This window comes from Zootoca vivipara, chromosome 3, assembly GCF_963506605.1.
Source record: "Zootoca vivipara chromosome 3, rZooViv1.1, whole genome shotgun sequence".
NCBI lineage: Eukaryota > Metazoa > Chordata > Lepidosauria > Squamata > Lacertidae > Zootoca > Zootoca vivipara.
In genome coordinates, this window is record NC_083278.1 from 93,283,144 (window position 1) to 93,309,469 (window position 26,326).

Sequence of the window (26,326 nt, forward strand, 5' to 3'; positions counted from 1 at the left end):
ATGGCTAATATTTTGGTTCTGATATCATGGGCATGGGAAAAGAGAACAGGTACCAGTATGTATCTGGGGATTTAATCAGTGTGCAATTTACTGGAGTTGCAGAACCACAATTGTAAATTAAAGGTAATTCTGTAAGCTGTACTTCAATAACTTTTTGTGAAATCACAACAGAGAGGAGTTATAGTAAGAAGGGGGAAGCACATCTGTGACATTGTATGGGTGGTGACAGAATGAGCTGCAACTTGATCAAATAGTTCATTGAAATGATAGGTAAAGAGAACAGCAGCTTTCTGGCAAACTCTCATTGTGGCCTAATCACCAAGTACTGCATGGCGAAGAAATAACTACAGTCTTCAGCAGTTATAACCCTGATATCTTATTTCATATTCATTGCCACTTTGGAAAGAACACATTGGACCTGCTAGCACTGCCCACTTTATAGTCTTACTGCTTGTCTATCCAGGAATTCAAGATGGGAAACCTTCCTTTGCCAATGTTTTCCAGTCAGTCTCTTCTTTTCTTTTCTTTTTCTCTTTTGACCTGCTGTGAAAACCTTTGTGCTGTATTGGGAGAGTGCTGAGCTAGGACTGGGGAGACTTGGGTTGAGATGGTCAAGCAGCCGTGTAGCCTACTGGGTGACCTTTGACCAGTCACTATCTTTTAGCCTAACCTATCTCAAATTAAGGGACCCAGGTGGCGCTGTGGGTAAACCACTGAGCCTAGGGCTTGCTGATCAGAAGGTTGGCGGTTCAAATCCCTGTGACGGGGTGAGCTCCCGTTGCTCGGTCCCAGCTCCTGCCAACCTAGCAGTTTGAAAGCACGTCAAAATGCAAGTAGATAAATAGGAACCGCTACAGCGGGAAGGTAAACGGCGTTTCCATGTGCTGCTCTGGTTTGCTAGAAGCGGCTTTATCATGCTGGCCACATGACCTGGAAGCTATACGCTGGCTCCCTTGGCCAATAATGCGAGATGAGCGTGCAACCCCAGAGTCGGTCACGACTGGACCTAATGGTCAGGGGTCCCTTTACCTTTACCTATCTCAAATTACTGTTGTGAAGATAAACAGAAGGCAGACCTGTGAACATTGCATTGAACTTTTTGGAGGAAAATTAGGACAGAAATAAAATAAATGACTAAATCTGTATGCCAATGCTGACTAGACAGGGGCAGCTGCTAGCCTATTGGCTGAACACCAACTACGGTAGTTTTTGTGTCAATGGTGGTTGAAACCTTTTAACAGTTTATATTTGTAAAGAAGTGAGATGAGTTTGGATCATTGGATCATCATTATCATATTGATATGCCACCTATCTGAGTGGCTTGCCCCTCTGTATCTGCGCGGCTCCCAACAAAATATTAAAAATACTAAAAACACAATAAAACATCAGCCATAAAAAACTTCCCTGTACAGGACTGCCTTCTAAAAGTCATATAGTTATTTATCTGTTTGTTATTGGTAAGGTAAAGGTAAAGGTACCCCTGACTGTTAGGTCCTGTCGCGTACGACTCTGGGGTTGTGGCACTCATCTCGCTTGCTCTATAGGCTGAGGGAGCTGGCGTTTGTCCGCAGACAGCTTCCAGGTCATGTGGCCAGCATGACTAAGCTGCTTCTGGTGAACCAGAGTAGCGCACGTAAACGCCATTTACCTTCCTGACGGAGCGGTACCTATTTATTTACTTGCACTTTGACGTGCTTTTGAACTGCTAGGTTGGCAGGAGCTGGGACCGAACAACGGAAGCTCACCCCGTTGCGAGAATTCAAACCGCCAACCTTCTGATTGGCAAGCCCAAGGCTCAGTGGTTTAGACCACAGCACCACCCGCGTCCCTTTGTTATTGGTAGATTATGATTAAATTTTAAAACAATTCTCTCACAGTTAAATAAAATATATGATGGGATATGGGGCTGATGGCATGTGGGGGGAAAGGCCATGTTTTACTACCCATATAATTTCTCATTTCAGTCACAGATCATAATGTATGTGAGAGCTGTCCAGTAATTATAAGGTAATAAGTTGAGCAGTGGTATAAGTACTCTAAATTAAAAGGAATTCACAGAGTTGCCGTAAGTCAGCACTGATCCACTTTCTTTCAAATGTAGACTTGAGAAAAGTGCTTAGCCAGGAGTGGAAGGTGAGAGTCAAGAGAGAGCTATTTATTAATTACGACATCCATTAACAACTGAAAATACAAGGCAGCCGATGCAGAAGAAAAGACAGAGTCCCCTACTGTGAGGGACAAGGGATATCGCGAAGTCCCTCCCCTCCTGAGTTCAAGCCCGTCCCCGAGCAAAGGGGAAAGCAGGGAGAGCTCCGATTCCAGTGGGGAAGCAGGAAGTCGTGTCCGAGGCTCAGGCAAGGTAAAGGAGCCAGGGTCCCAGGTGGGACAGGAAGGGGCAAGTAAGGGGGGAAGACCCATCCCCCCAACTCCAGAATTACGCAGGAAGAGGAGGGGCAAGAGGATGGGTCTGCCAAAGCTTTTGTGTTGGAGAAAGACGCGCCAAAAGCCATTAGGAGGTTCTGAAACCGACTGACAACATCGCTCCGTGTAAATAGCAATGACTTGAGCACTGTAAATACGCAGCACCAATAAAAGAATAAAATGCAGAGCTGCGTAGCGTCGTTACTCTGAAGTAGTCCACTCCGGCCACTGTGACAGCAACCTCCTAATCATTTTTGGGCTACTTTGGAGTTGCCGGGATGAGCGTGTCCGAGGCGGAGAAGTGGCGGCAGATCGCTGAGCAAGCCCAGCTAGAACTGCAACAGCTGTCGCTGCAGGCGCAGGGAGAATTGAAGGCAGCTAAAGAGGAGACTAAGAAGGTCCAGGACGACCGGCTACAACTTGCGGAACAGGTGAGAGAGCTCCAGGAAAAAGAGCAGCATTTAAGGGCGGTGGCGGTAGACCTCCAAAACAAGCTGGATGCAGAGAAAAACAAGGCGGGAGGGGCTCCCCAAGTCCAAGTGCTGCCAGGAAGGAGAGCAGGGACCCTTGTAAGCAAGTTCAATGGAGACCCGAAGGAGTTTCAGGGCTTTGAGACTGAGATCGTGTATGCTCTTGAGCTGCACCAAAATGAGTTCCCCGATGATGAGCACAGAGTAGCGTTTATTGTGGAACATCTCACCGGAGCAGCCAGGGAGTGGCTAAGACCGTTAATCGCAACCAAGAATCCTTGCATGAAAAATGTCCAACAATTTCTAGAAGGTTTGAGGACGATGTATTCGTCCGATAGTCATTTGGACCAGACTAAGGAGGAACTGCATAATTTACGCCAAGGAAATATGACAGTTCGCGCATATTGGGCGAAATTCACCATGCTGGTGCACAGACTGGGGTGGGTTTTGGATTCGCCTCCCATGCAAGCTGCGTTTTACTTGGGTTTGAGCGAGGAGGTGAAGGATGAACTCTCGAGAGGTCCAAAGCCCAGTACTATGGATCAGCTGAGCAAAGCAGCTCTGGCGGTGGGGGTGAGGCAGGAATCCCGGTGGAACGACAAGCAAGCGACGCGCGCAAAGCGGGCTTGGTTCCCACGGTCGCAGGAGAAGCCACTCCCTCAACAACCCTTTCAAGCCACGCCTGGAGCCAGCCAGGACCAGGAGCCCATGCAGATTGATAGCGCGCGCGCGCGGGCTTTTCAAACCCCAGCGGCGCCAAGACGCAAGGAGGGAAGGGGCGGGAATTGCTTTCTCTGCAACTCACCCCAGCATCTCGTCAGGGACTGCCCACATCGCAGAGAGTGGCAAGGAAAGGCGGGAACGGTGGTACCCTCCCCCACTGACGCAGCACCACAGCAGGGAAACGGGAAAGCCTGGCTGCAGGAGACAAGGGGCAGCAGCCAGGCACGGTCAGCAGACAACAGCCCCAGCCCGCCCACCCGCACAGAGAGGTGCAGAGCCAGCCCACCCCTCCCAGAGCAGGAGTGGTTCTAGAAGTAACGCTCACGCTCCCAAATGGCTATCCCCTGACGGTCCTCGCCTTAATTGACAGTGGGGCGTCCGCCAACTTCTTCTCGAGAAGCTTTGCAGAAGAGCACCAAATCCAGCTTTTGCAGTTGGATTTTCCTCTGCACGTGGCAACCATTGACGGCAGGGAGCTGCTGGGAGGGGCCATCACACATCAAACCCCCCCCATGAGAATGACGGTGGGAAGGCACTCAGAGACACTGGCGTTCAACGTCACCACCATCTCAGACCCCCCCATCGTCTTGGGCATGAGCTGGCTGGCGCGCCACGACCCCTCCATCAGTTGGCACCAGAGGTGCATCACGTTTGGGTCAGACTTTTGTCTGGAACATTGCATGCAGCACCAACCAGGGGAGGGGCCTCCGATAGCCACGGTGGCCACCATGCATGTCAAAGGGGGTGAGGCAATACCCAAGCAGTACTGGGACCTGCAGGAGGTCTTCAGCGAAGCTGAGTCCGACCACCTACCCCCGCACAGGCCTTTTGACTGCCAGATCAACCTGGTGCCAGGGGCGACGATACCCCCAGCCAAGCTGTACGCCATGTCAGACCAGGAGCTGGAGGATCTGCGCGCTTTCATCGACAAGAACCTCAAGCGGGGGTTCATCAGAGAAAGCAAGGCAGCAGGGGGCAGCCCGGTCTTCTGGGTGGACAAGAAAGACACGCAACAGCGCCGTCTTGTGGTGGACTTTAGACGGCTGAATTCGGTCACAGAGCCAGTGGCTTTCCCCATGCCCAGAGTGGATGATCTCCTGACAGCGGCACGCAGGGGCAAGATTTTCACCAAGCTGGACCTAAGGGGGGCGTACAACTTGATCAGGATCCGGGAAGGAGATGAATGGAAAACCACGATGTTCACGCCTCTGGGCTCTTTTGAATATCTGGTGATGCCCTTCGGTTTGCAAGGGGGCTCAGCATGCTTCCAGGCCTTCATGCACCACGTCCTGGGGTCCCTCCTCTTCAGGAAATGCTTGGTCTTCCTAGATGACATCCTTATCTACTCGAATGACCCAGTGCAGCATGTGAAAGATGTCAGAGAGGTGTTGCAACGCCTGAAGGAGAACCACCTGTATGTGAAGCTGGAGAAGTGCAAGTTTCACACCAAAGAGGTGGACTTCCTGGGCTACAAGCTGTCAGACAAGGGGCTGGCGATGGACAAGGACAAGGTGCAGGCCATCCTGGACTGGCACAGCCCCAGGACGCGCAAAGATGCCCAACGCCTACTAGGCTTCGCTAACTTCTACAGGAAGTTCATCAAGAACTTCTCTCGCGTTACGGCTCCCATCACGGACTGCCTGAGAGGCAAGCAGAAGTTCAAGTGGACACCAGAGGCGCAAGCAGCGTTCGAAAGCCTCAAGAGAGTGTTCGCCTCAGACCAAAACCTGTTCCATGTGGTGCAGGACGCGCCCCTACGCATTGAGACAGATGCTTCGGAAAAAGCTGTGGGCGCGATTTTGTTGCAACTGGACGCCAACAGGGAGTGGAGACCCTGTGCCTTCTTCTCCAGGAAGCTGACACAGCCTGAACGCAACTACACAGTGTTTGATAGGGAACTTCTCGCGATCTACGCTGCGTTCCAGCACTGGCGACACTTCCTGGTGGGCGCCAAGCACCCCATCCAGGTGTGCACAGACCACAAGAACCTGGAGTTCTGGAGAACTGCCAGGGTACTCAACCAGCGGCAGATACGGTGGGCAGAGTTCTTCTCGAACTTCAACTTCTCCATCCACTACATCCCGGGGGAGCAGAATGTCAGGGCGGATGCCCTCTCCCGCAAGCCAGAGTACATGGAGGAGGAGGCGCCACCAGCCCCAAGGCACATTTTCCCCCCGTCGGCATGGTCCTGCGGAGCAGCAGTGGTGAGCGAGGCAGAACTCACAGCACTGACGGCAGCGGATGAATTTGCCAACCGCATCTTCAGAGAACTGAGAGGGGGGAGGGAGCAGGCAAAAGACTTTGCAGAACGCAGAGGGCTGCTTTTCTACAGGGGTGCGCTGTACCTACCCACCACCCAGCTTCGACGTACGGTCCTCAAGCAGATGCACGACAACCCTACAGCGGGGCATTTTGGAAGGGACAAGACCACTCACCTAGTCATGAGACACTTCTGGTGGCCAGGGGTGCGGGAAGATGTTAGAGACTATGTAAGGGGCTGTACCACCTGCCAGCGGGCGAAGGTGGTCAGAGCAGCGCCACCAGGGTTGCTGGAGCCCTTAGCCACACCACACAGGCCGTGGGAAGTGGTGTCCATGGACTTCATCACAGATCTGCCTTCGTCCAGGGGTAAGACTGCAGTGTTGGTGGTGGTGGACCTCATGTCCAAAATGTGTCACTTTATACCGTGTGCCAGGGCAGTCTCGGCAGAAGAGACAGCCAAACTGTTTGTTGATCACATTTTCAGACTGCATGGATCCAGGGTTATTTCGGATCGTGGCCGCCAATTTGTTTCCAGGTTCTGGCGGCGGCTCATGAACCTCCTGCAGGTGGAGGTCAGCTTGTCGACGGCTAGACACCCGCAGACCAACGGACAAGCGGAGAGGGTCAACGCCATTCTGCAGCAGTACCTGAGATGCTACGTCAGCCAGCGGCAAACGGACTGGGTGGATCGCTTGCCACTAGCAGAATTTGCCTACAACAATGCAGTGCACGTCTCCACAGGGGTGTCGCCTTTTAAGGCCAATTACGGGCGCGACCTCAGATCTTTCCCAGAGAGGGAGAGGGAGGAGGAGGAGGAGGAGGGCCCACAGGCTGAGGATTGGGCAGAGGAACTGGAGACGGTGCACCAGCAGCTCAGAGAACACTTGGAGAGGGCCAAGGAAGCGTACAAAAAGGGGGCAGATCGCCACAGGCGACAAGGGGAGGTCATCAGGGTGGGGGACAAGGTGTGGTTGTCCTCGGAGGGCCTTCCCACCAGAGGGAGGTGCAAAAAGCTGGCACCCAAAAGGCTGGGCCCCTTCACGGTCACGCAACAGGTAAACCCGGTGGCATACAGGCTGGCACTGCCAGAGGACATGAGGGTGCATCCAGTGTTTCATAGATCGCTGCTGTCGCCGTACAGGGAAAGCAGCAGGCTCCGAGACAGCGAACAAACCCCCGAGGGAGGGGGGGAGAGGGAAGGCAGGGAGCAACTCAATGAGGCCACGGCCATCCTGGATTCAAGGTGGGGGGTGGGGGGACTGGAGTACCTCATGGCATGGGAGGATGCTCCACCGTCCCAGAATGAATGGGTCCCAGCCACTCAGATACAGGAGGAATTCTTGGTGGAAGAATTTCACGCCCTCTTTCCCCACAGACCCAAGCCCTGGCACATGGAAAGGGAGGGGGAGGAGGAGGAGGCACGGGAGAGCAGCTCACCATGGCGCTGGGAAGCGGAGTTTGAGGAACCAGAGGATGAGGTATGGGTGTCACCGAGATCCACCCAGTCAGAGGAAGGAGCAGATTGGCAGAACGTTTTTACCCCCACCAGCTCAGACGCCACGGACTTTTTGGGATTCCCGTCCTCCCAGGCGGAAGGGGGGGGCTCGCAGGACTGGGGGGAGGTGTTCACACCAACGGGCTCGGAGAGCACCGAGTTTTTGGGCTTCCAGTCGTCACCGACACATGGGGGGGGCCTGGGGAGGGGTGAAGGAGAGCTTGGGAGGGGGGTGGATGTGAGGGACAAGGGATATCGCGAAGTCCCTCCCCTCCTGAGTTCAAGCCCGTCCCCGAGCAAAGGGGAAAGCAGGGAGAGCTCCGATTCCAGTGGGGAAGCAGGAAGTCGTGTCCGAGGCTCAGGCAAGGTAAAGGAGCCAGGGTCCCAGGTGGGACAGGAAGGGGCAAGTAAGGGGGGAAGACCCATCCCCCCAACTCCAGAATTACGCAGGAAGAGGAGGGGCAAGAGGATGGGTCTGCCAAAGCTTTTGTGTTGGAGAAAGACGCGCCAAAAGCCATTAGGAGGTTCTGAAACCGACTGACAACATCGCTCCGTGTAAATAGCAATGACTTGAGCACTGTAAATACGCAGCACCAATAAAAGAATAAAATGCAGAGCTGCGTAGCGTCGTTACTCTGAAGTAGTCCACTCCGGCCACTGTGACACCTACCCTTTCTGTCTGGTTCTAAGAAGCCACAGGTTTATTTTGTGGTTTGTTTTTTTAAAAAAAGCTTTCTGTCTTATAGGCTACTATACTGTAATTATTTTACTTATCATTATCATTGTAATACAGTCATACCTCGTGTTGCGTCCACTGCGGGTTGTGTTTTTTCGTGATACGAACGCGGCAGACCCGGAAGTGTTTACTCTCAGGTTTCACTGCACGTGCATGTGCAGAAGCTCAGGTTGCGGACTTTTCAGGGTGCCAACGGCACCCCAGAAAGGATTGGGTCCGCAACCCGAGGTACCACTTTGTCTAATGGCTTTTAGATCTTCAAGGCAAACTTTTCTTTTGACTAGTAACCGAATTCTCAGTATTTACATTGTCAGCTGTGATTTATTTTGCCCAAGTTCTTTTAGTTTTCAATCGACTTTGGGGCAGAGGGTGGGTCTGCCTGCCAAAAGTGCTCCAGTTTCAAACTACAAGGGCATGTAAAGAAATATTGTCTGTGGCTGCCACTCAGTTCTGGAACTACCTTCTCCCAGAGAATCCCCATCAAAGGTTAACCCTTTATGTGTTCTAGTGTTCTTGCTTTTGGTGGAAAAGGGTCAAACTGATTGCTAAACTTGTAGTTCCATGAACCTTTTTTTAAAAATGCAGATAGCAGCTGCAGGTTTCTTTGGGCAAGAGTGGCACCACAACATACGGGAATTGGAAATTTGCCTCTTCACCCTTGCTGTGGTTCCAACAAGAATTACCCCACTCCCAAAAGTTTGTATTGGCAATGAGAGGAAAGCTCCCATTGGCACCAATGGATGCTTTCCAATGCCAATAGTAGCTTGGAGGGACAACTGTCAAAGCTGCTGCAGCAGGGAAAACATTTAAATTTTGTTCCCCCTCACTGCAGTCCCAATCCTGCATGGGAACCTCCACAGCTACATTTTTTAAAAAAAGATTCATGGAACTGTAAGTTTATCACCATATGTCAGTGATGACCAAACTTGGCCCTCCAGCTGTTTTGAGACAACAACTCCCATCATCCCTAGCTAACAGGACCAGTGGTCAGGGATGATGGGAATTGTAGTCCCAAAACAGCTGGAGGGCCAAGTTTGGCCACCACTGCCATATGTAGTTTGACTCTAAGAGATACATAGATAGAGATTATTTTTTAAAAGTATTCTATGACTTGAAATGCATATATTTGTATTATGCTTATATTTTCTTAAAATAGTTCTGAGCATCAGAAAGATTGAGACAGATATTACAATAAATAAACTTATTCCAAATCTCAGTGGGCTTATGTTGAATATAGTCCTTTTGAGAATTGTGACTTCCCTCCCTTGCAAAGAGTGATTAGAGTTTTGATACTAACAGAAGTTGTTTGCCCCCCAAAATTCCAGCTTGGGTCGCTGTCTACTCCAACCAAAAAGCAAATCAGATAGATTCTAAGTTTACCCATGCTTGTGTTTTATAAACATGTTAAAAGTGCATGTGGATCTACAACTTATTCCTGTTTAGGGATCAGATGAAGTATATATGTAATTTTAATATGATGATCTAACTATGTAACATTTTACATTTTCTGTGGATTTAAGCTGCATTTTTAAATTGATCTGTGTGGGTGTCCAGTTTCTAAATGTTGGTTTGTCTTGCTAGTCAGTCTCTGTTTATGCTTGCCCTGTCCCCGCCCCTGAGTCATCTGGCAGGTGGCATCTCTTTTCATTTAGTTTTAGTTTGAAGACATTAATAAACAGCATGGGACATTCCTGCTGTTTCTTAGCTTCTCTAAACCACAAGAAAAAGGGAGGACTGCTCAAGTGTGTGTGTGGGTGGGTGGGGGGTAAAATGCCAGTTCATCAGGAAAATCACAAGCAATATTTAACTTCTTACTTGTGCTTCGAAATGTTTGACCAAAGCAATGTGAGACTTGGGACAGAGCATACTCATCCCAGCCTCAGCTGTGCCTTGGGAAAAGTTTTCAGGGCTGCTTCCATGGAGGACAAATTAAGCATAACTCTTGACTCTATTGAAACTAGCAAAAGTTTGTGATGAAAATAACAGTGGAAGACTGCTGGCTAAATGAGAGGACAGAACCAAAGCACTGCCAGTTAAAACAGTAACAGTTCTGTTCCTTTCCCAAATTCAACTGAACACTCTTAAGAAGAAGAAAACTCTTCTGACCAAATCTCAGTATCTTCATTCATGATCATAAAAAGGCCTCGCTGTGATATCACAATATGTATATGTGCATGAGTTAATTGATTGGCATTTAACATATTGAAATCAAAAAGTTTATCAGATAAAACTTCTTTAAGTTTGGTAACTACTCAAGAAATATTATGAAGTCTGTTGTCCCTTGTTTCTAGGGACTCTTTCACACTTAATATCTCTTAGATTTAGGCATCAAATTGGTACACTAGTAAGGGAGCTATGACTACACTCAAGCTTCTTCTTAATGGGTGAAATGGCATTTAGTGAATTCCTGGAAGAATTTCAAAGAGTCTACTTAACATGCTAATTGCCATGGCATCTTTGTCTCTTCAGTTGCAGACCACATAGTATTACATTGTAATTTTGCTGCATACCATACTTGCAAAAAGTGAGCGATTTTTACTCCTTTGACAGGGAGATAATCCACAAGTTCAAATGTCTGTTCACTTTTAGGTACAGTATCTAATATTTTAACAAGTACAACTTCTCTCTATTTTCTCCATTAAAAACAAACATACAATAATAATAATTTATTATTTATACCCCGCCCATCTGGCTTGGTTTCCCCAGCCACTCTAGGCAACTTCCAACAAAGGATTAAAAATACAAACAAACCCCACAACCTACTTACCTCATATGAAATTGCAGGTGTATGGGGTGCTTAAACAGTTATTACTGGCTAGTCTTAAGATAATAGGTAAAATGTAATTGCAGCTATAGCTGGTGAATCATCCCACTTAGATTTTGTGAAACAGGAGTCAAACCTTAATTATTTGTTGGAAAACCGAGATGACCCATTACTAAATAGCTGTATGTATAAAATCTTCCTAAAAATGATTTACTCTCCGATTCTTAAGGTTCAATCAATAGCAGATGCAGTTATGGTTTAATGAAACATGCTGACGAACAGTAATTACTGAGGAAAATATTTGGCTCATCATATATATATATATATATATATATATATATATATATATATATATAGTTTTAGCTCCCTTTTTTAGTATGTTACTGCAAGTGATGTGGGTGAGTGGGTGATCATAGATAATAGAATTGTAGAGTTGGAAGGGGCCCTAAGGATCATCTAGTCCAACCCCCTGCAATGCAGGAATATGCAGCTGTTCCATATGGGGATCGAACCAGCAACCTTGGCATTATCAGCACCATGCTCTAGCCAGTTGAGCTATCTGGGATGGGGAGGCAAGCTCTAGGAAAGCCTGGTGCTGAATTCATTGTCACCTTTTATGACAGTTTAGAATTTAGTGAGTTGATTTAAGGAAAATTGGCAAGGGGGAAGTAGAGAGCAAAGAATAAACTGGATCCAGTCTCTTTAAAGTTTTTGTTTGCTGCCTGTCTAAGTCTTTGATAAAGCTCTGTCATGCCCTTATGCTGATTACCTTCATGTAGAACAAGAGGTATTGACTAATGAATGAATGATGTGTGGTCCTTAGCCCTTGCAGTGCTGCCTTTAAAGAGCATTGTCTTTAACGCACAGAAACTTCTCTCTCTCTCTGTCTCTCTTTACAATTCAGGCTTCTCTGCAGAATGTCAAGCAAGGATCGACACATTGATTCTAGCTGTTCGTCATATATCAAGACGGAACCATCGAGCCCCGCCTCCTTGACGGACAGCATCAATCACCACAGCCCTGGTGGCTCCTCTGACGCCAGTGGGAGCTACAGTTCAACCATGAATGGACATCAGAATGGGCTAGATTCGCCACCGCTCTACCCTTCTGCCCCAGGTCTTGGGGGTAATGGTCCTGTCAGGAAACGATATGATGACTGCTCCAGTACCATTGCTGAAGATTCACAAACCAAGTGTGAATACATGCTGAACTCAATGCCCAAAAGACTGTGTTTGGTGTGTGGTGATATTGCATCAGGGTACCACTATGGGGTGGCTTCATGTGAGGCCTGCAAGGCTTTCTTCAAGAGGACAATTCAAGGTCAGTGCTTGACTACATTTCTCTGGTCCAAAGAAGCACAACCCCCCCCTTCCTGCTCTTTTTTATTCCTGAAGTTGTTTTGTTACATTTTATTGTGTCCACTCATCCTCATACCATGTTCCAGTGGAACCTGGAGGCAACTTTATAGGAGTGAGGACTCCCTGATTTAATTCTCTCCACTTTTCTTTATTTTGACAGTGAAACGGTAGGCAAAGATTCTCCCACCCTCCCTTCTTACCCACCTCCGAGAGTCAAGAAGCTTTTCAGAGCAGCATTCCATGCATTGGCAGTGGTTGCTTCTGAACTAATTTCTCAATCACCCTTTATCTCAGGGATGGGGAACCTGCGGCCCTTGAGATGTTGGTGAAATACAATTTCCATCCTCCCAATCCTTGGCCATGTTGACTGGGATGGAAAGTGGGAGTCCAATAGTATCTGCAAGGTCACACCAGATTCCCAATCACTACCTTGTCTTTTGCATTAGAAGCATGCCACACATTTTGAAGCACAAGGTGATAAAGTTGGAGCTGATTTAAGGCACATTCTCCTTTATTGGCTTTGTTTCTATTTGTATTAGAAACTAAACCTAAACCAATATAGTTCTCCTTATCCCCAGAATGGGAGGTGTTGATTTCCAGAGTTAGAAGCCTTACTGCCAGGGTAATAGCCCGAGTTTGGTCTGTCTAAGTTTTCACCTGTAACAACCCCCCTCCCAACACTATTATTTATAGTAGCTACAAAGAAAGATCCCACAGCAGGACTACCTGCAAATTCAGGCTTCAGTCCACCTGCACTATTGGCAACAATTAAACCAGTCTCCTCCTTCTGACAACTATTTGCATGGTTATAATTGAAGTGCTTTCCATGTTGCTAGATCAAAAGTTGCCTAGCAACTGACCAGCCCTCAGCTTAGACAAAACTACTCAGCTGTGTTGGGGCATCTGGCCCAGCTGTCAGGAAACCACTATTCCCATGCCATTGACATTTGGAAGGGGAAATAAAAAACAGCATCACAATGAATTGTAATAGTAACAAAACACGTTTAATCAATTTGCTGAATGGCATGGGTGAAGGAAATGGGGAGCCAGGCATCTGTGTTTGGAGAGGCTGCAGACAAGGGATGAATATTACCTTGAATACCAGGCATGGAAAATAATGTGGTCATGTGTAGCTGCAGGTTTGGTTTAGAGAAACAACTGAGTGAATAAGGGAAGCAGGAACACTTTCTGCATACGTTTGACTTTCTCCGCAAGTAAACTTAAACCCATGCCAAACTCTCATGAGAATGCAGGGACTTGCAATTCCCGAGGCCACACTTTCACATATATCCCCACCCTTTGATGTGCATCTTACTAATATTTGGGTAGGCAACCTTTTTGGATTTGCAGGCCAGATCCCTATTGGATCCTAGCCTTGCTTTCTAAATTTAACAGGTGGGTCAGGCTGCCCACCTATCATTCAGCTGACATCACAGTGACATCAAATGACTGGACACTTTGAAGTCTTGACATTGGGGCTTCAAAGCAGCATTCAGGTGCTTTGTGCCCTGTGCAATACTTTAAAGCCTGAGGCTTCGGCTTTGCTGTTTATCAGCTGGTGGGTAGTAAAGCTGAAGGCTGCTTTTTGTAGGCATCAATTGCATGAATAAGTTCCCTGTGGGGCCAGAGATCTCCAAGCCCTTCTCTAAAGTGCCACAGTAGTTTTTTTTAGTTTTTTTTTTTGTCTTTTCCCTCATTCTGTGAATTATAGTAATAGTTGACTGGACTGGCAAATTTGTGTGTATGTGAGAGAGGGTGAGGATGTTTGGAAGAGATATTATATAGGAAATGACAATATGAGCCTATGACCAATATCATGGATGTAGCCAGGGGATGTCGAATTTATTTATCTCTGTAGTCTCAACTGGTGAAGGCATCTTTCAAGCTGAAGACAGTACAATGGCAGTGTTGTACCTAGAGATTGTATAGGTGCTAGATCCTGTCACTGCTGTTCCCATGCAAGGAAGGATTAAGCAGAGGTTAGTGGTTGTCTAGGGCTGACAATAGGCAGAACTTAAGAAGATGCCTTATAAGTCACATCAGTAGTCTATCAGCTCTGTGTTTTCTGCACTCCAGTTTCAGATAAAAGTCTTTCATAGCTCTATCTGACAATATCAGGAGCTTTATTGAACCTGGTACCTTTTTGCATTAAAAGCATAAGCTCTGTAGGAGCCCCTATTGTTATGATGTTTACATCCCGTAGGTATAAGTAATTTAGCTCCTTGCTGCATTCCTAAGTTTGTAAAAGGTTTCCTTAGCTGCTATAAAATTCTGTGGCATTATCTGGTATGCTCCTGCACAAAGAACATAGCAAAACTCCATACAGTCAATTCCCCATCTGCTCTGGTAACTATAGCATACAGTGACTTTCACCCTCAAAACCTTAATCACAGTTCTGATATTCTCTGAGCAAACCATTCAGTCAATTTCCCCACCCATAACCCAGTGCCTGCTTAGGGCAAAGCTCGGTTTGCCTTATATGCCATCTGGGCACCTCTGCCAGGTAGGATCTCAGCCTAAGGGTGAGTAGCTTATCCATAAGCCCGTGGAGTCCTGCTTCTGGGCTAGGAGGGAGGGAGAGGTGGGCAGCAGTTTACCTGCCCAGCCAAAACCTTTGCCATTCACTTCTGTTTGCATGCTGTTAACTCGCATTTTCTCTTTTGCCTTAAAAACTGTACCACACATACATACATACTCCTGGAAGAAGAAGAATCAATGCTGGTGGTTGGGAAAACTTTACCTATCAACTCTTTTAATCTATTACCACTATTGCTGCTGTTGCTCCGAGAAGGGAGATTTTTTTTTTCTTGAAAAAACCCCAACATGCTCTTAAGAGTATGTACATGCAGTAGCGTTAGACCAGGCATCCCCAAACTTGGACCTCCAGATGTTTTAGGACTACAACTCCCATCATCCCTAGCTAATAGGACCAGTGGTCAGGGAATCTGGAAAAACACATTTTGTGAAATTGGCAAGAATTTTATTCTAAGTCTCACAATATTAACTAGTGTGGGAAGTACCCCTAGAGAGCTTGACCCCTGTCAATCAAATGTTAAAGATGATAAGCCAGTGACTGATTCTTGTACAACTCCATTATAAAATATAGACTATTGCCCAAGGAATAGGGGAACTGGAGTTTCACTATTTGCTAACAAACCAAGCAACTTTATTTTGTTTTGTTACATTTTTAGATACAATAATGCTGTGTAGATGCCCCCCCCCTTAAATCTAGTGAATGCTAAAGAACTTTTATCCATGGACACCAGCAGACTTATAAGTAATATGCCCTAACTCAGCAGCACCAAATTAGAAGTGAGTCTATTGTGATAAAACTTAGAAAATTTTCAAGGTCCTCTAGTTTAATCCAGAGATAAATGTAGCAGTTTATTCCAGAGATAAATTGATAAGTGAACAAAGAGTGTTGGCAAATTTCACAAAAATTAATGGACAGACTTAGACTCACTGTTCCTTTCAGTAATCATGGGGTGGGGTGGGGAGTATGTCTGGCCTGTGTTGAAACAGTTGTTACAGGTTGCTTTGTTCTCTGGAGTTGAATAGTTAGATCTTCTATGAATGGTGCCATTTTTATCTGTTGCAGAACCAATTTGATCTACAAACCTATGAACACTGTATGATAAATATGTTATATCTTCAATTGGGAGGGTGGTAAACAAAGATAGGACTAGTTATGTAAATTCAGATAAGCGCTCCTTTGAAATGAAAACTGTAACGTTTACTTCCTGGCTCCACACAAATTCAGCACCTTCCAAAGTGTGTTTACCTAACTCTGAGCTAATGCCATCCTTAGCAAATCCAGACGATCTAAAAAATAACTAATTAAGTTGTTTGATCCTATAGGCATTTTTACGTAGCCCTAAAAGAGTGGTTTTTAAATAATAGAGACATTGGCTTACCAAATTACATGGACCTTGGCTTCAGTGCAAAGATGGCATACCTGCAGTGAACCTGACATAGTGTCACCTGAATCCATCATTACCTGATTAAATCATTCACCTTCCTTATATAAGTAAAGCCTTTGTATCAGCATTTCCTTCCAAGAATGTTTCAAGCAAGCAATGATGGATCTATTTCACCTGCCTGCTTCACGTTATTTTTTGAAATTGATTACCCAACTGAACACTGAAGTAGTTCTCTTCTACCCAAACTTTTAAGTTTTCAGGATTGGCGTTATGTGCACAAAACAACTATGGCTTCTGCCTTATTCCAATTATCTGGGAATAAGCCTCATTGAAGTAAGTGGGATTTACTCTTGGGAAGTAAATGCATGGAGAGCCATGTACTGCAAGTCATTCATCTGACTAGATTCAAAGTGTTGCAGGTGTGATATGTTTGTGCCTTAGGGCAAAATTACATCAGACCAACAGATAAAGGTAAAGGACCCCTGGATAGTTAAGTCCAGTTCCGGACGACTATGGGGTTGTGGCGCTCATCTTGCTTTACAGGCCAAAGGAGCTGGCATTTGTCCGCAGACAGTTTTTCCGGGTCATGTGGCCAGCATGACTAAGCCACTTCTGGATAAACCAGAGCAGTGCATGGAAACACTGTTTACCTTCCTGCCGGAGCGGTACCTATTTATCTACTTGCACTTTTTGGGGTGCTTTCGAACTGCTAGGTTGGCAGGAGCTGGGACCAACAGATACCTGAATATATCTACCATTTCCTTATTATTTTTTTTGCAAATAGCAGTTATGGTGTGTGGAGAAGTTCCAAACTGGGAGGCCTTTTTAATCCCTTCTTCCTGCACCGTTTCCACAATTAAAATATCCCCTCTCCATGGCTGCTATTTACCAAAATTCTGTGAAACAGGAGATCTAGTATCTCATCTCATGTAGCCCTCCTTGATTTGGAGTCAAGGAGAGGGGAGGTGATCCTTCACTTAATTCTGATTGATGCCCAGGATATGGTATGAGATGTTAAGTGCTGTTGAATTAATCAGAAACCCAGAATGTCCAGCATGGCTGCATTTGATTTCAAAAGAAGAAACCTCTGACAAATAAAAGGAAATAGAAAAAGAGAGTAATTTTTTTCAGTGTGCTCAGAAGTTATTTTGAATATACTATAATAGATGATCAGACAAAATATATATGTACAAACAACTCTAAGGAGATGTCAGCTTAGTAAATGAGCAGGGAAAGATATAAAAGGTAAGAAAGCTGCCCTTTAAAAACCTTGGTCAAATGGGTAAATAAAGGGGCCACCAACTCTGCCAAAAACAAACCTAAGAAAAAGCCAAGCAAATAAATAAAAATAAAACAAGTGCGGTAAGTGTACTTACTTATGAAGTGTACTATATACACTTTTGGTAGCCCCACAACAAAAATGGAGATGGAAATTATGCTGAAAAATGACAGAAAAATGACAAATGAATGATTCAATGTTAGGAGCACATTCTATATGGCAATAGGGGAAAGCATTTGAAGTGTTTAATTTAGATTACGGGTTTAGGGTTGGAGAGAGACAACATAGAGCAGGTGTGAGAAGTCCTCCCTGCCCCTTGAAATCTGCATTTCCTGTGGAAAATGATCAATGCCTTTATACCACTAATGGGCAGAGCTAAGGACTAAAGAGGAATGGAAGGGAAAGAGTTCTTCAGCGGAACTCTGCAGAACTCTGGAACTTGCAGAGATCTCCAAGTTCCAGATTCTGAAGACTTGTGTTCCTTATTTGGAACAAGATCTGGATGTTCCCCATTCCTGCCATACAGCTTTGTTAGATTAGTAATGGCATGGGGATATATATTGCCCTCTATCTTCATAGTGCTAGAATTTGAGGGTCATTAGTGAAATTGTTGGCAGTAGATTCAGGACAGACAAAAGAAAATACTTTCACAATGCATAATTTAACTGATGGAATTACTGCCATAAGATACCACAAGACTAAGCTTATCCTTAGGTAACATTAAACAGGCATCAGAAAATTTATGGAAGATAGGTCTAATGCATAGATAGTGGCTAAAAAGATAGGACACCCATCATTTATTTATTTGTTTAGTCAACTTACAGAGACAGTTTGCTATATATAAATATATTGAGCTGGCTTACAGTGACGAGTCAAAGACTCAAAAAGACCAAAGAGCCAAGAGGTCTAAAAGAGCTCAATACATATATACAGATAATATAAATTATAAATAACCAGCAAATAAAGTCATCATAACTAAATGACAACACTTGGACTGTAAACTAGTGAAAATAATAACCAGTACAAGCCAGCAATTGATAGTCAGAAATTCTCAGACAAAAAGATACATTTTTTTTAAAGAAAGTAGCTGAGAAATGTTGTGGATGGAGCCTCCTGAACAGTAGGGGGTGACAGCATTCTAGAGAACAAAGAAGACCCACTTCCATATTGCCACTAGATGGCAATCTGTGAGTCACCGTTCATCCCCTGGAGTCTCTTCCAATCTCACTGACTGCACTTGCCTATATTGGGAAGGCAATCTGCTTATTACTTGGTCCCAAGCTTATTGATGCTTTTGAATTATGGTGCTGGAGGAGACTCTTGAGAGTTTTTGAAGGTCGTGGAGCAGGAAAAGGCTGTTGCCATCGTGCCCTGCTTATGAGCTTTCTGGAGGGATCTGCCTAAGTAAGCCAGTGTTGGAGGAAGGCTGGTGGACTAGATTGGTCTGAGATCCTGAAGGAATCTTATGTGATATTTTGTACAAGCCACAAGGATAGTCTCCCTGTGTATATTGAACCTATTTTCTATTGTGATTGCACAGGAGTCTATGTTATGCCCACATTGTTTCTCCAGCGGTTGCCTGCTACCTTGTTTATACAAAGGCAAATGGCTGCATTGCTTGTCCAGCACTTTTTTCCCCTAGCGTTTGAGATTGCCAAATCTGCCTCATAAGCTTAATTTTCTTTGGTATTTTTCTGCTGTCCTTCTCATGTCTATAGCACACATCTCTACACACTATACATAGAGAAGGAGTACCGTGCTATGAGTGCTGGATCAACTTGCATGGATATCAGCCAAAGAACAGAATTTGGCTGGAACATACTTTGTTTGGTCATGCAGAAAGGCCTCTCTGAATGAGAAACATTGGAAAGAAGAAGCATGGCTTATTAATAGCACAGAAGACAGTAGCCCTGGTCAGTGCCATTATTATTATTAGAGCTCTGACTGCTTTGAACTTTGATTTTGTTACATGCACAGCTGGCCTGCAGAACTCAAATCAGAAGCCATGCATCTGTAGTCTTAGTCAATAAATAAAATTAATAACCACCTCACCGACTCTTGGAAGTTTTTGCAATCGGTGAAAAGCAGTGAAGAGCAGCCCCAGCAGTTGGTTATCCAGCCTTTGCATGAACACTTTAAATGAGGGAAATCACACTAGCCCACTAGGTATTTAGTTTCATTGTCAAATTGCTCTTGCCATTCTGCTAATGTTTAACTAAAATCTACCCTCCTGTAACTTAAGCTGTAGCCCTGGCTTCTGGGGCATCAGAAAGCTTTGTATGTGCGATGGCCCTTTAGATATTTGAAGAGTGTTATCACATCCCCCCCCCCCTTATTCTTCTCTAAACAATGTTTCACACAGTCGTACCTTGGATCCCGAATGCCCACAGCTGTCAAGTTTTCCCTTTTCTCGCGAGGAAGCCTATTCAGCATAAGGGAATTTCCCTTTTTAAAAAAGGGAGAACTTGACAGCTATACGAATGCCTTAGTACTCGTGGGTTTTGGCTCATGAACGTCACAAACCCAGAAGTGAGTGTTCCAGTTTGTGAACGTTCTTTCGAACTTGAACATCCGACGGGGCTTCCGCGGCTTCTGATTGGCTGCAGGAGTTTGCCTCCCCTTCTTTGATTTTGTGTGTGTCCAGTTTTTAATAGGGACTAATTTCATTTGTAGAACCATATGTCATTTTCCTTTGTCTCTCTTAAGAAAATAAAACCATTGTTTGAAATTCTACAAAAACACTAAAAGTAAACATTCCTGGGTATGTGGAGCAAAAACAGAAACTCTAACCTGACACAGATTTCACTGCATTTTCACAACACAGGGCTTTGTCCTAATGAATATATATTTATTTTAAGATGTAACACTGCATTATTCAGGTCCTAAGTGCCAAACTGTAAAAGTCCATTGTGGCACTGAAAGGAAGATACAAATTGTGCCCTGGCACTTCAGGCACTCTGTTATTCTCTCAGTCAGCCAGATGCAAGAGTATAAAATTGTCAGTGAAAAAATTATATCGCCCCCAAACTAATTGTACAAAAGACTTTTTAAAATAAGTAACCAGAGTGCAGGGCTTTCTGAAAGTCAGCCAGAAGATATTATAAACTGCTCTATCATTCTTGTCAGCTCTAGTAAAAGCCTTAAGCTGTCCAGCTGATTTTGTTCCTTGTGTAATGTAGGTTCATTCAAGTTTGTACCATGTGCAGGTTTGCCCTCATTTGGTGTGTCTAATTCCGGAAATATTTATTTATGTCATAAAATTTATATAACGCTTGATTGCCAAAAAAAAACCACCCCAAACCCACCTCTAAGTAGTTTACAAGAAGAATAAAACAATGAAATTATCCGTTAAAAAACCACCCAGTTAAAAGCAGCTATTTAAAATGTTCAAAAATTAATTAAAACCAACAGTAAGCCAAAAACTAGATTAAAGCACATGCCAACATTCTACATATTTGGATAGATTTGTCCAGACAGAAACATTAGTAGGTGCCAAAAAGAGTGTGTTTTGTTCTTCTTGACAGCCTGTAACATTTGTATACATCTTAGTCTACATATCTATGGAGAGAAAACCTACAGGCAGATTTTCTGGAGGTTCTTCAAAAACACTTTGATGTCTCTATAGCCAGGCTGATTAACTTGTTAGCCTCCAGATGCTTCTCTGATTACCAGCTATCCTCAGCCATAGCCAGCATAACCAATAGCTGGGGATGATGGGTGTTATACCCTAACAAAAATCCCAAAGACCACAGGTTAGCCATCCCTGTTTTGTAGTTTGAAAACTGCCCACCTGTTTCTGTGCGCTGCTCTGGTTCTCCAGAAACATCTTAGTCATGCTGGCCACATGACCCAGAAGCTGTCTGCGGACAAATGCCGGCTCCCTCGGCCTATAGAGCGAGATGAGTGCTGCAACCCCAGAGTCGTCCACGACTGGACCTAATGGTCAGGGGTACCTTTATCTTTTTAAAGAAGAAGAAGACCTTAAAAGAAACTTCAGATATTCAGGGCACATGAAATTTGAACTCTTATTTAATCTATGTAATAGGGACGTGGGTGGCGCTGTGGGTTAAACCACAGAGCCTAGGGCTTGCCGATCAGAAGGTTGGCGGTTCGAATCCCCACGACGGGGTGAAACAATGGGTCCCTGCTCCTGCCAACCTAGCAGTCCCTTTACCTTTAATAGTGTAATGGATGCATGGAACAGCACAATTGTAGTATAACATTCTTTTTCATTTTTAAGACAAGTGCTAAAAATGAAATGAGGCATTTTATTTGTGCAAGCATGGACCTATGTTACCAGATAATCTACTTCAGCATCTATGAGACAATAGGTCCTTGATCCATGCTTAAAGCTTTTAAAAACTGGCCATATTTGGGAAATGTTGGAAAATTTGGACTAGTGGTTCAGTATGGATTAACAGAACCACATACAGTATTTAAGAATGCATTCATCATGCTAGTTTTATTTTACCCCTGAAGGATCAGTTTCCAATAGTGACATTGTGGTAGCAATTCATATTTATTAAATTCTAAATGTATATATTACTTACTTGGACAAAAGACCTCCAAGCTGTTTAAACAGGCAGCCTAAAATATTCAGAATTAATTTGTTGAGGTTTGCTTTTCCTGTATCGGCCTGTGAGATGCATCTTTGTAAAAAATAAAAATAAAACAGCAAGACTGTGATCCAAATGGGTTGACAAAACAGAAATGTGAAATGGTTATATTTTACCAGAAAATGAGGAATGGAGCCCAGCCCACCACGTGGCTTTTGGCTAAGCATCAGCAGAAATAGAAATACCACTCACACCCTAGTCAAATATGAAGTTGGTTTCTTCTCCCTGATACCAATACATAACCACCTCCAAACATTTTCTGGCTCAGGGAAGTTTAGGAAATGACTGGCACCTGATATTCCGCTGGAACTTCAGGCTTCATCTAATCTTTTATGCAGTGTTCATTGTTGCTACCACCTGTTGCTATACATCGAAGCAGTTGAATTTCTAACTGGGCACTTCTTAATTTTCCTGTGCCTGTAATGTGAATGTAAAATATATGTTGGTTAGAACAGATGTTTAATTTAAAAATAGCTCTGTGGCACTATTTATTCTTCATTAGCAACAGTTGCACATGCACACAATAGGGAGACGTTCAAAGGCGCATTTTGTTGTTGTGTGAAAATGTGCTGAGACAGTATCACATGCCAAAATAGGCAAAGCAGGATTGTCCCTGGCTTGAAAAGAAATGGCTACACTCATCCTATGTAAACACACTCTGTTAACGACTGGCTTTTCATATTGACCTAGAGACAAACTAGATATGACATCAAGCATACCTTTATCAGCCATGCCAAGGTTTTTACAAGAATTAACATGAAGTGTTAACCTGATTTTGATCAGGATCATGGCAGGGTAGGAAAGGATTAACTCCTCCCTCTCTCCATGTTGTAGTTCCAATGAAAACCATATTTAGCTTGGTCCTTTCAATATACATTAGATTACATGCTCAGGATTGTGGGTACTTGATTTCATCTTGAGTCAGGCATGCTATAAACTGCACAGTAACCCAAACGTATGTGCAGTGTTTCAAATGATGGAACCATGAAATCTATTGGAGGCAGACAAAACAGTGAAGTTCATATTTGGGGAAAGGAAAGCTTTGTCCCACATGTTAGATTGCTGAAAGGGGGGGATATATTCCACATTATATAGGATCCTTAACATGTTTTCTCTGAAGTATACCCTATTTATTTTGATGGATTTAATGTTCAAGGAAGTAGATTTAGAATTACAGCCTTGCTTTAATGTCCAGTTTACCATTCAGTTATAATTTGTATGTGAAAAGTGTATTCCCCCACCCTCCAAATAACCACAGGATCCAACAGTGTGGTGGTGGTGGGGCTATGGGTATCAAGATGGGAGAAGTTTTTCATCCCTTCATCCTCTTCTGGCACCACCCATGCAAATTCACTGAATTGTGCTCCTCCATGTGGCTGTGTATTCCACTTCTATAGTGGATTTGGCTGACTTACACAGACCAGATAAGATGGTGCAAAAGATTTCAATTCCCAGCCCCAGCCCAATATGTGCTGAGTTAAAATACTAATTTAGTGCACTGTTTCTGCTGAGCATTTAAATTTTATGGCATGTGGGACTCTCTTACCACAAATATATAACTATTTTGCAGCATCAGTGGCATGCATGGTATTATTCTTTGTTGAGTTAGCAGTTGCAAAGCATTTGAATCTTTGTACAATCCTGCAATCCGCTAATGTGATATTTAATGAGGAGACATCAGTCTGGAGAAAGGTAGTCAATATAAATCAGTGTTTACAAAGTGTGATTAACTCTGAAATATTTCATCACTGCTGTGGTCCCAGGCAGACTCTATGCTAATTACGAGAATCTGTGCATGTTTCAGGGGACTTCCGTGGACTCTGAGTGCAGCAAACATGGAGCAGCAAAATTGCAATTATGCCTGGACTGTCTCTGATGACAATTTATGCATTTGGTGTGATGACCTCCCACTTCCCAAGAGAGCAATAAACAGAATGCATTTTCATTAAGATACTAATGCACTTAATCACAGGGGGAAAGGGTTAGAAAGTAACAAAATACCTTTAAAGCGAGATGGGGCAGCACTGATGAGGAGAGACGTTTTTATTCTTCCCCTGAAGTACTAACATCACAAACAGGATCATTCTGAGTGTAACTGTGAATATCAGGTTATGTACAAATACAGCAAACAGCTGAGCTTATACTACAAATATTACATTGGGTAAGTTAAGAAAAAGAATTGTGCTAGATCCATCAAGCCTAATATCTGTTTCTTACAATGGCCTATGTGATGCCTCCAGGAAACAGAGCATTATTTTGTTTAACTCTGTTATTATTTATTCATGTTGTTGTGGTGGTGGTGCCCCACCCCCCACCCCCACCCCCCAAGGAACACTCCAGTGAGGCCTGCTTGGCACCAACTCTTATATCTTTGGTTTTAAGTTGCTTTGAGAATAATTATTTTTTTTTGCTCCTAGTTAAAACCATTCTCATCTCACAAGCATTTGATGTAATATGATGAACTGAATGCTATGGCTTATATGATGTCGTTGCTTCTTTCAGAAGCTGCTAATATTAATATTTTCTTTTCGGAGGTCAGTTTGGTTTTGGTTGTGTTAATTATTCATGCCTTTTTTATATATATTATGCTTTAAATTTGCTGTATACCATCTAGAGATTGGTATTAGGGGAATAAAAAAAGCAAAGTTTACCTTTAGCAATAAAGGCACTTTTTTGGCAATATCTATGCTTCTATGACAAGAACTTGATCGCTAATAATCAATGGTTTCCTCTCTTTTTTCTTCTTCACCCTGAATGCCACAGGTAACATAGAATACAGCTGCCCAGCAACAAATGAATGTGAAATTACAAAACGCAGACGCAAGTCCTGCCAAGCCTGTCGTTTTATGAAGTGTCTAAAAGTTGGCATGCTGAAAGAAGGTAAGGTGGATTGCGTCTTAAGTACTTGTTTAAATAGTTGTAAGCTGACCAGAGATTTCAGAAGTCCAGGAGATACATTTGCTTTTTGTAGAAATAACTAAAGCAAAACAAAGCAATTTATCTTCCCCAACAATCCTGAGAACTGCAGTCCAGTTCATGCTCAACAGTCAATCGGTGTGATCCTCATCAAGGGTGGAACCTACTGCTGAAAATGCTCTGGGGCTTGTTGTAATGCTACAAGTACAAATCCAGTATAAGCGAACTAGAAATTGGAAGCAGAACTACCGGTGTAAATAGAGCCAGCACTACTTATTTCCCTCTAATACAAATACCTTCTTGAAACACTAATCGCCTAAAAGTCTGGAACAAACTGGCAGATGGTATTCCTTAGAGGAGGAGTACTAAAGGGCAGTTCCACTGTGGAAAAAGTCCTAGAAAAGCAATGTGCTGAATCTCCAGAAGTTGTCATAATCGTAAGGGGTAATATGTAGGAAAAGGCATTCCTTTAAGCACCCAGAACGCAAACCATTTATGCTTTAGGATCAGAACTAGCTATTCAAATTAAAATTACAGGTGTGCCAGAGATGGCAGAAAAAATATAATAAAACTGTTTTCTTTTGTTCGTTGTTCTACTTTATTTTTGAGGTTTGTTTGTGCTCATCTTCTATTAGAGATGCAACCGGGTCTTAGTGTGTACCATCAATTTCTGCTCTTATCCAGTGAAATTAATATCGAGCTGTCCCAATAAAGAATACTGTGTGTTGAGCAGTTGCTTTAAGGTGCAGTTTGCAGTGAAAAATAATTTGATTTTCAGTTTAGAAAGTGAAACTCACACTTTTTACTGCACATAATCAGTTTCCCCACAACTGCTGTTCCAGAAAGAATAAGGGCTGACAGAGATGGCAGAAAAAATTAGGCCTATCACACACCTACAGACATATTCTTATTGGATTATACTTACTAAGAATAAACCTCATACTGTGTGTGGTTGCTTTGGCAGACACTATGATCATGTGAGCCAAAGCCTGCTGCCTTTAGTCTTACTCCGAAAAAAATCCTGTCTAATTCAGTGGATTTTGCTTCACTAAGAGATACAGGATTTGCCTTTTTTTATTTGGAACTGAATAGGGCTTCATCTGTGTGGAACACCTAATTTGTTTCATACTACAAAATTGTATTACGAAAACCTTAATGGAAGTGTTAGATGAACATGAAAAAACTTACTTGAATATGAGTTCTTTTCAAACAGACTGCACTGTTCAGAATACATGGCCAGCTGGAATAGAAAACCATTGTTAGGGCTGACTCACAATACCATTTAGCGTGATGCTATTGTTTTTGCCACCATGTAGTGAAATGATGTTAAATTAACCAAAGTTCCCCATGACATCTAAACACAGGA

General features: G+C 44.0%; 1 protein-coding gene across 9 annotated transcripts in view; it reads left to right on the forward strand.

Annotated features, from left to right (window-relative positions):
* The window catches only part of ESRRG (estrogen related receptor gamma), a 465,740-nt gene that overhangs the window by 292,201 nt on the left and 147,213 nt on the right, over positions 1–26,326 (forward strand). For all 9 annotated transcript variants that reach the window (XM_035111337.2, XM_060272996.1, XM_035111336.2 and 6 more), the window contains 2 exons: positions 11,776–12,191; positions 24,808–24,924. In XM_035111337.2, the coding sequence (XP_034967228.1) occupies positions 11,776–12,191; positions 24,808–24,924 (533 nt within the window). The remainder of the gene's footprint in view (positions 1–11,775; positions 12,192–24,807; positions 24,925–26,326) is intronic.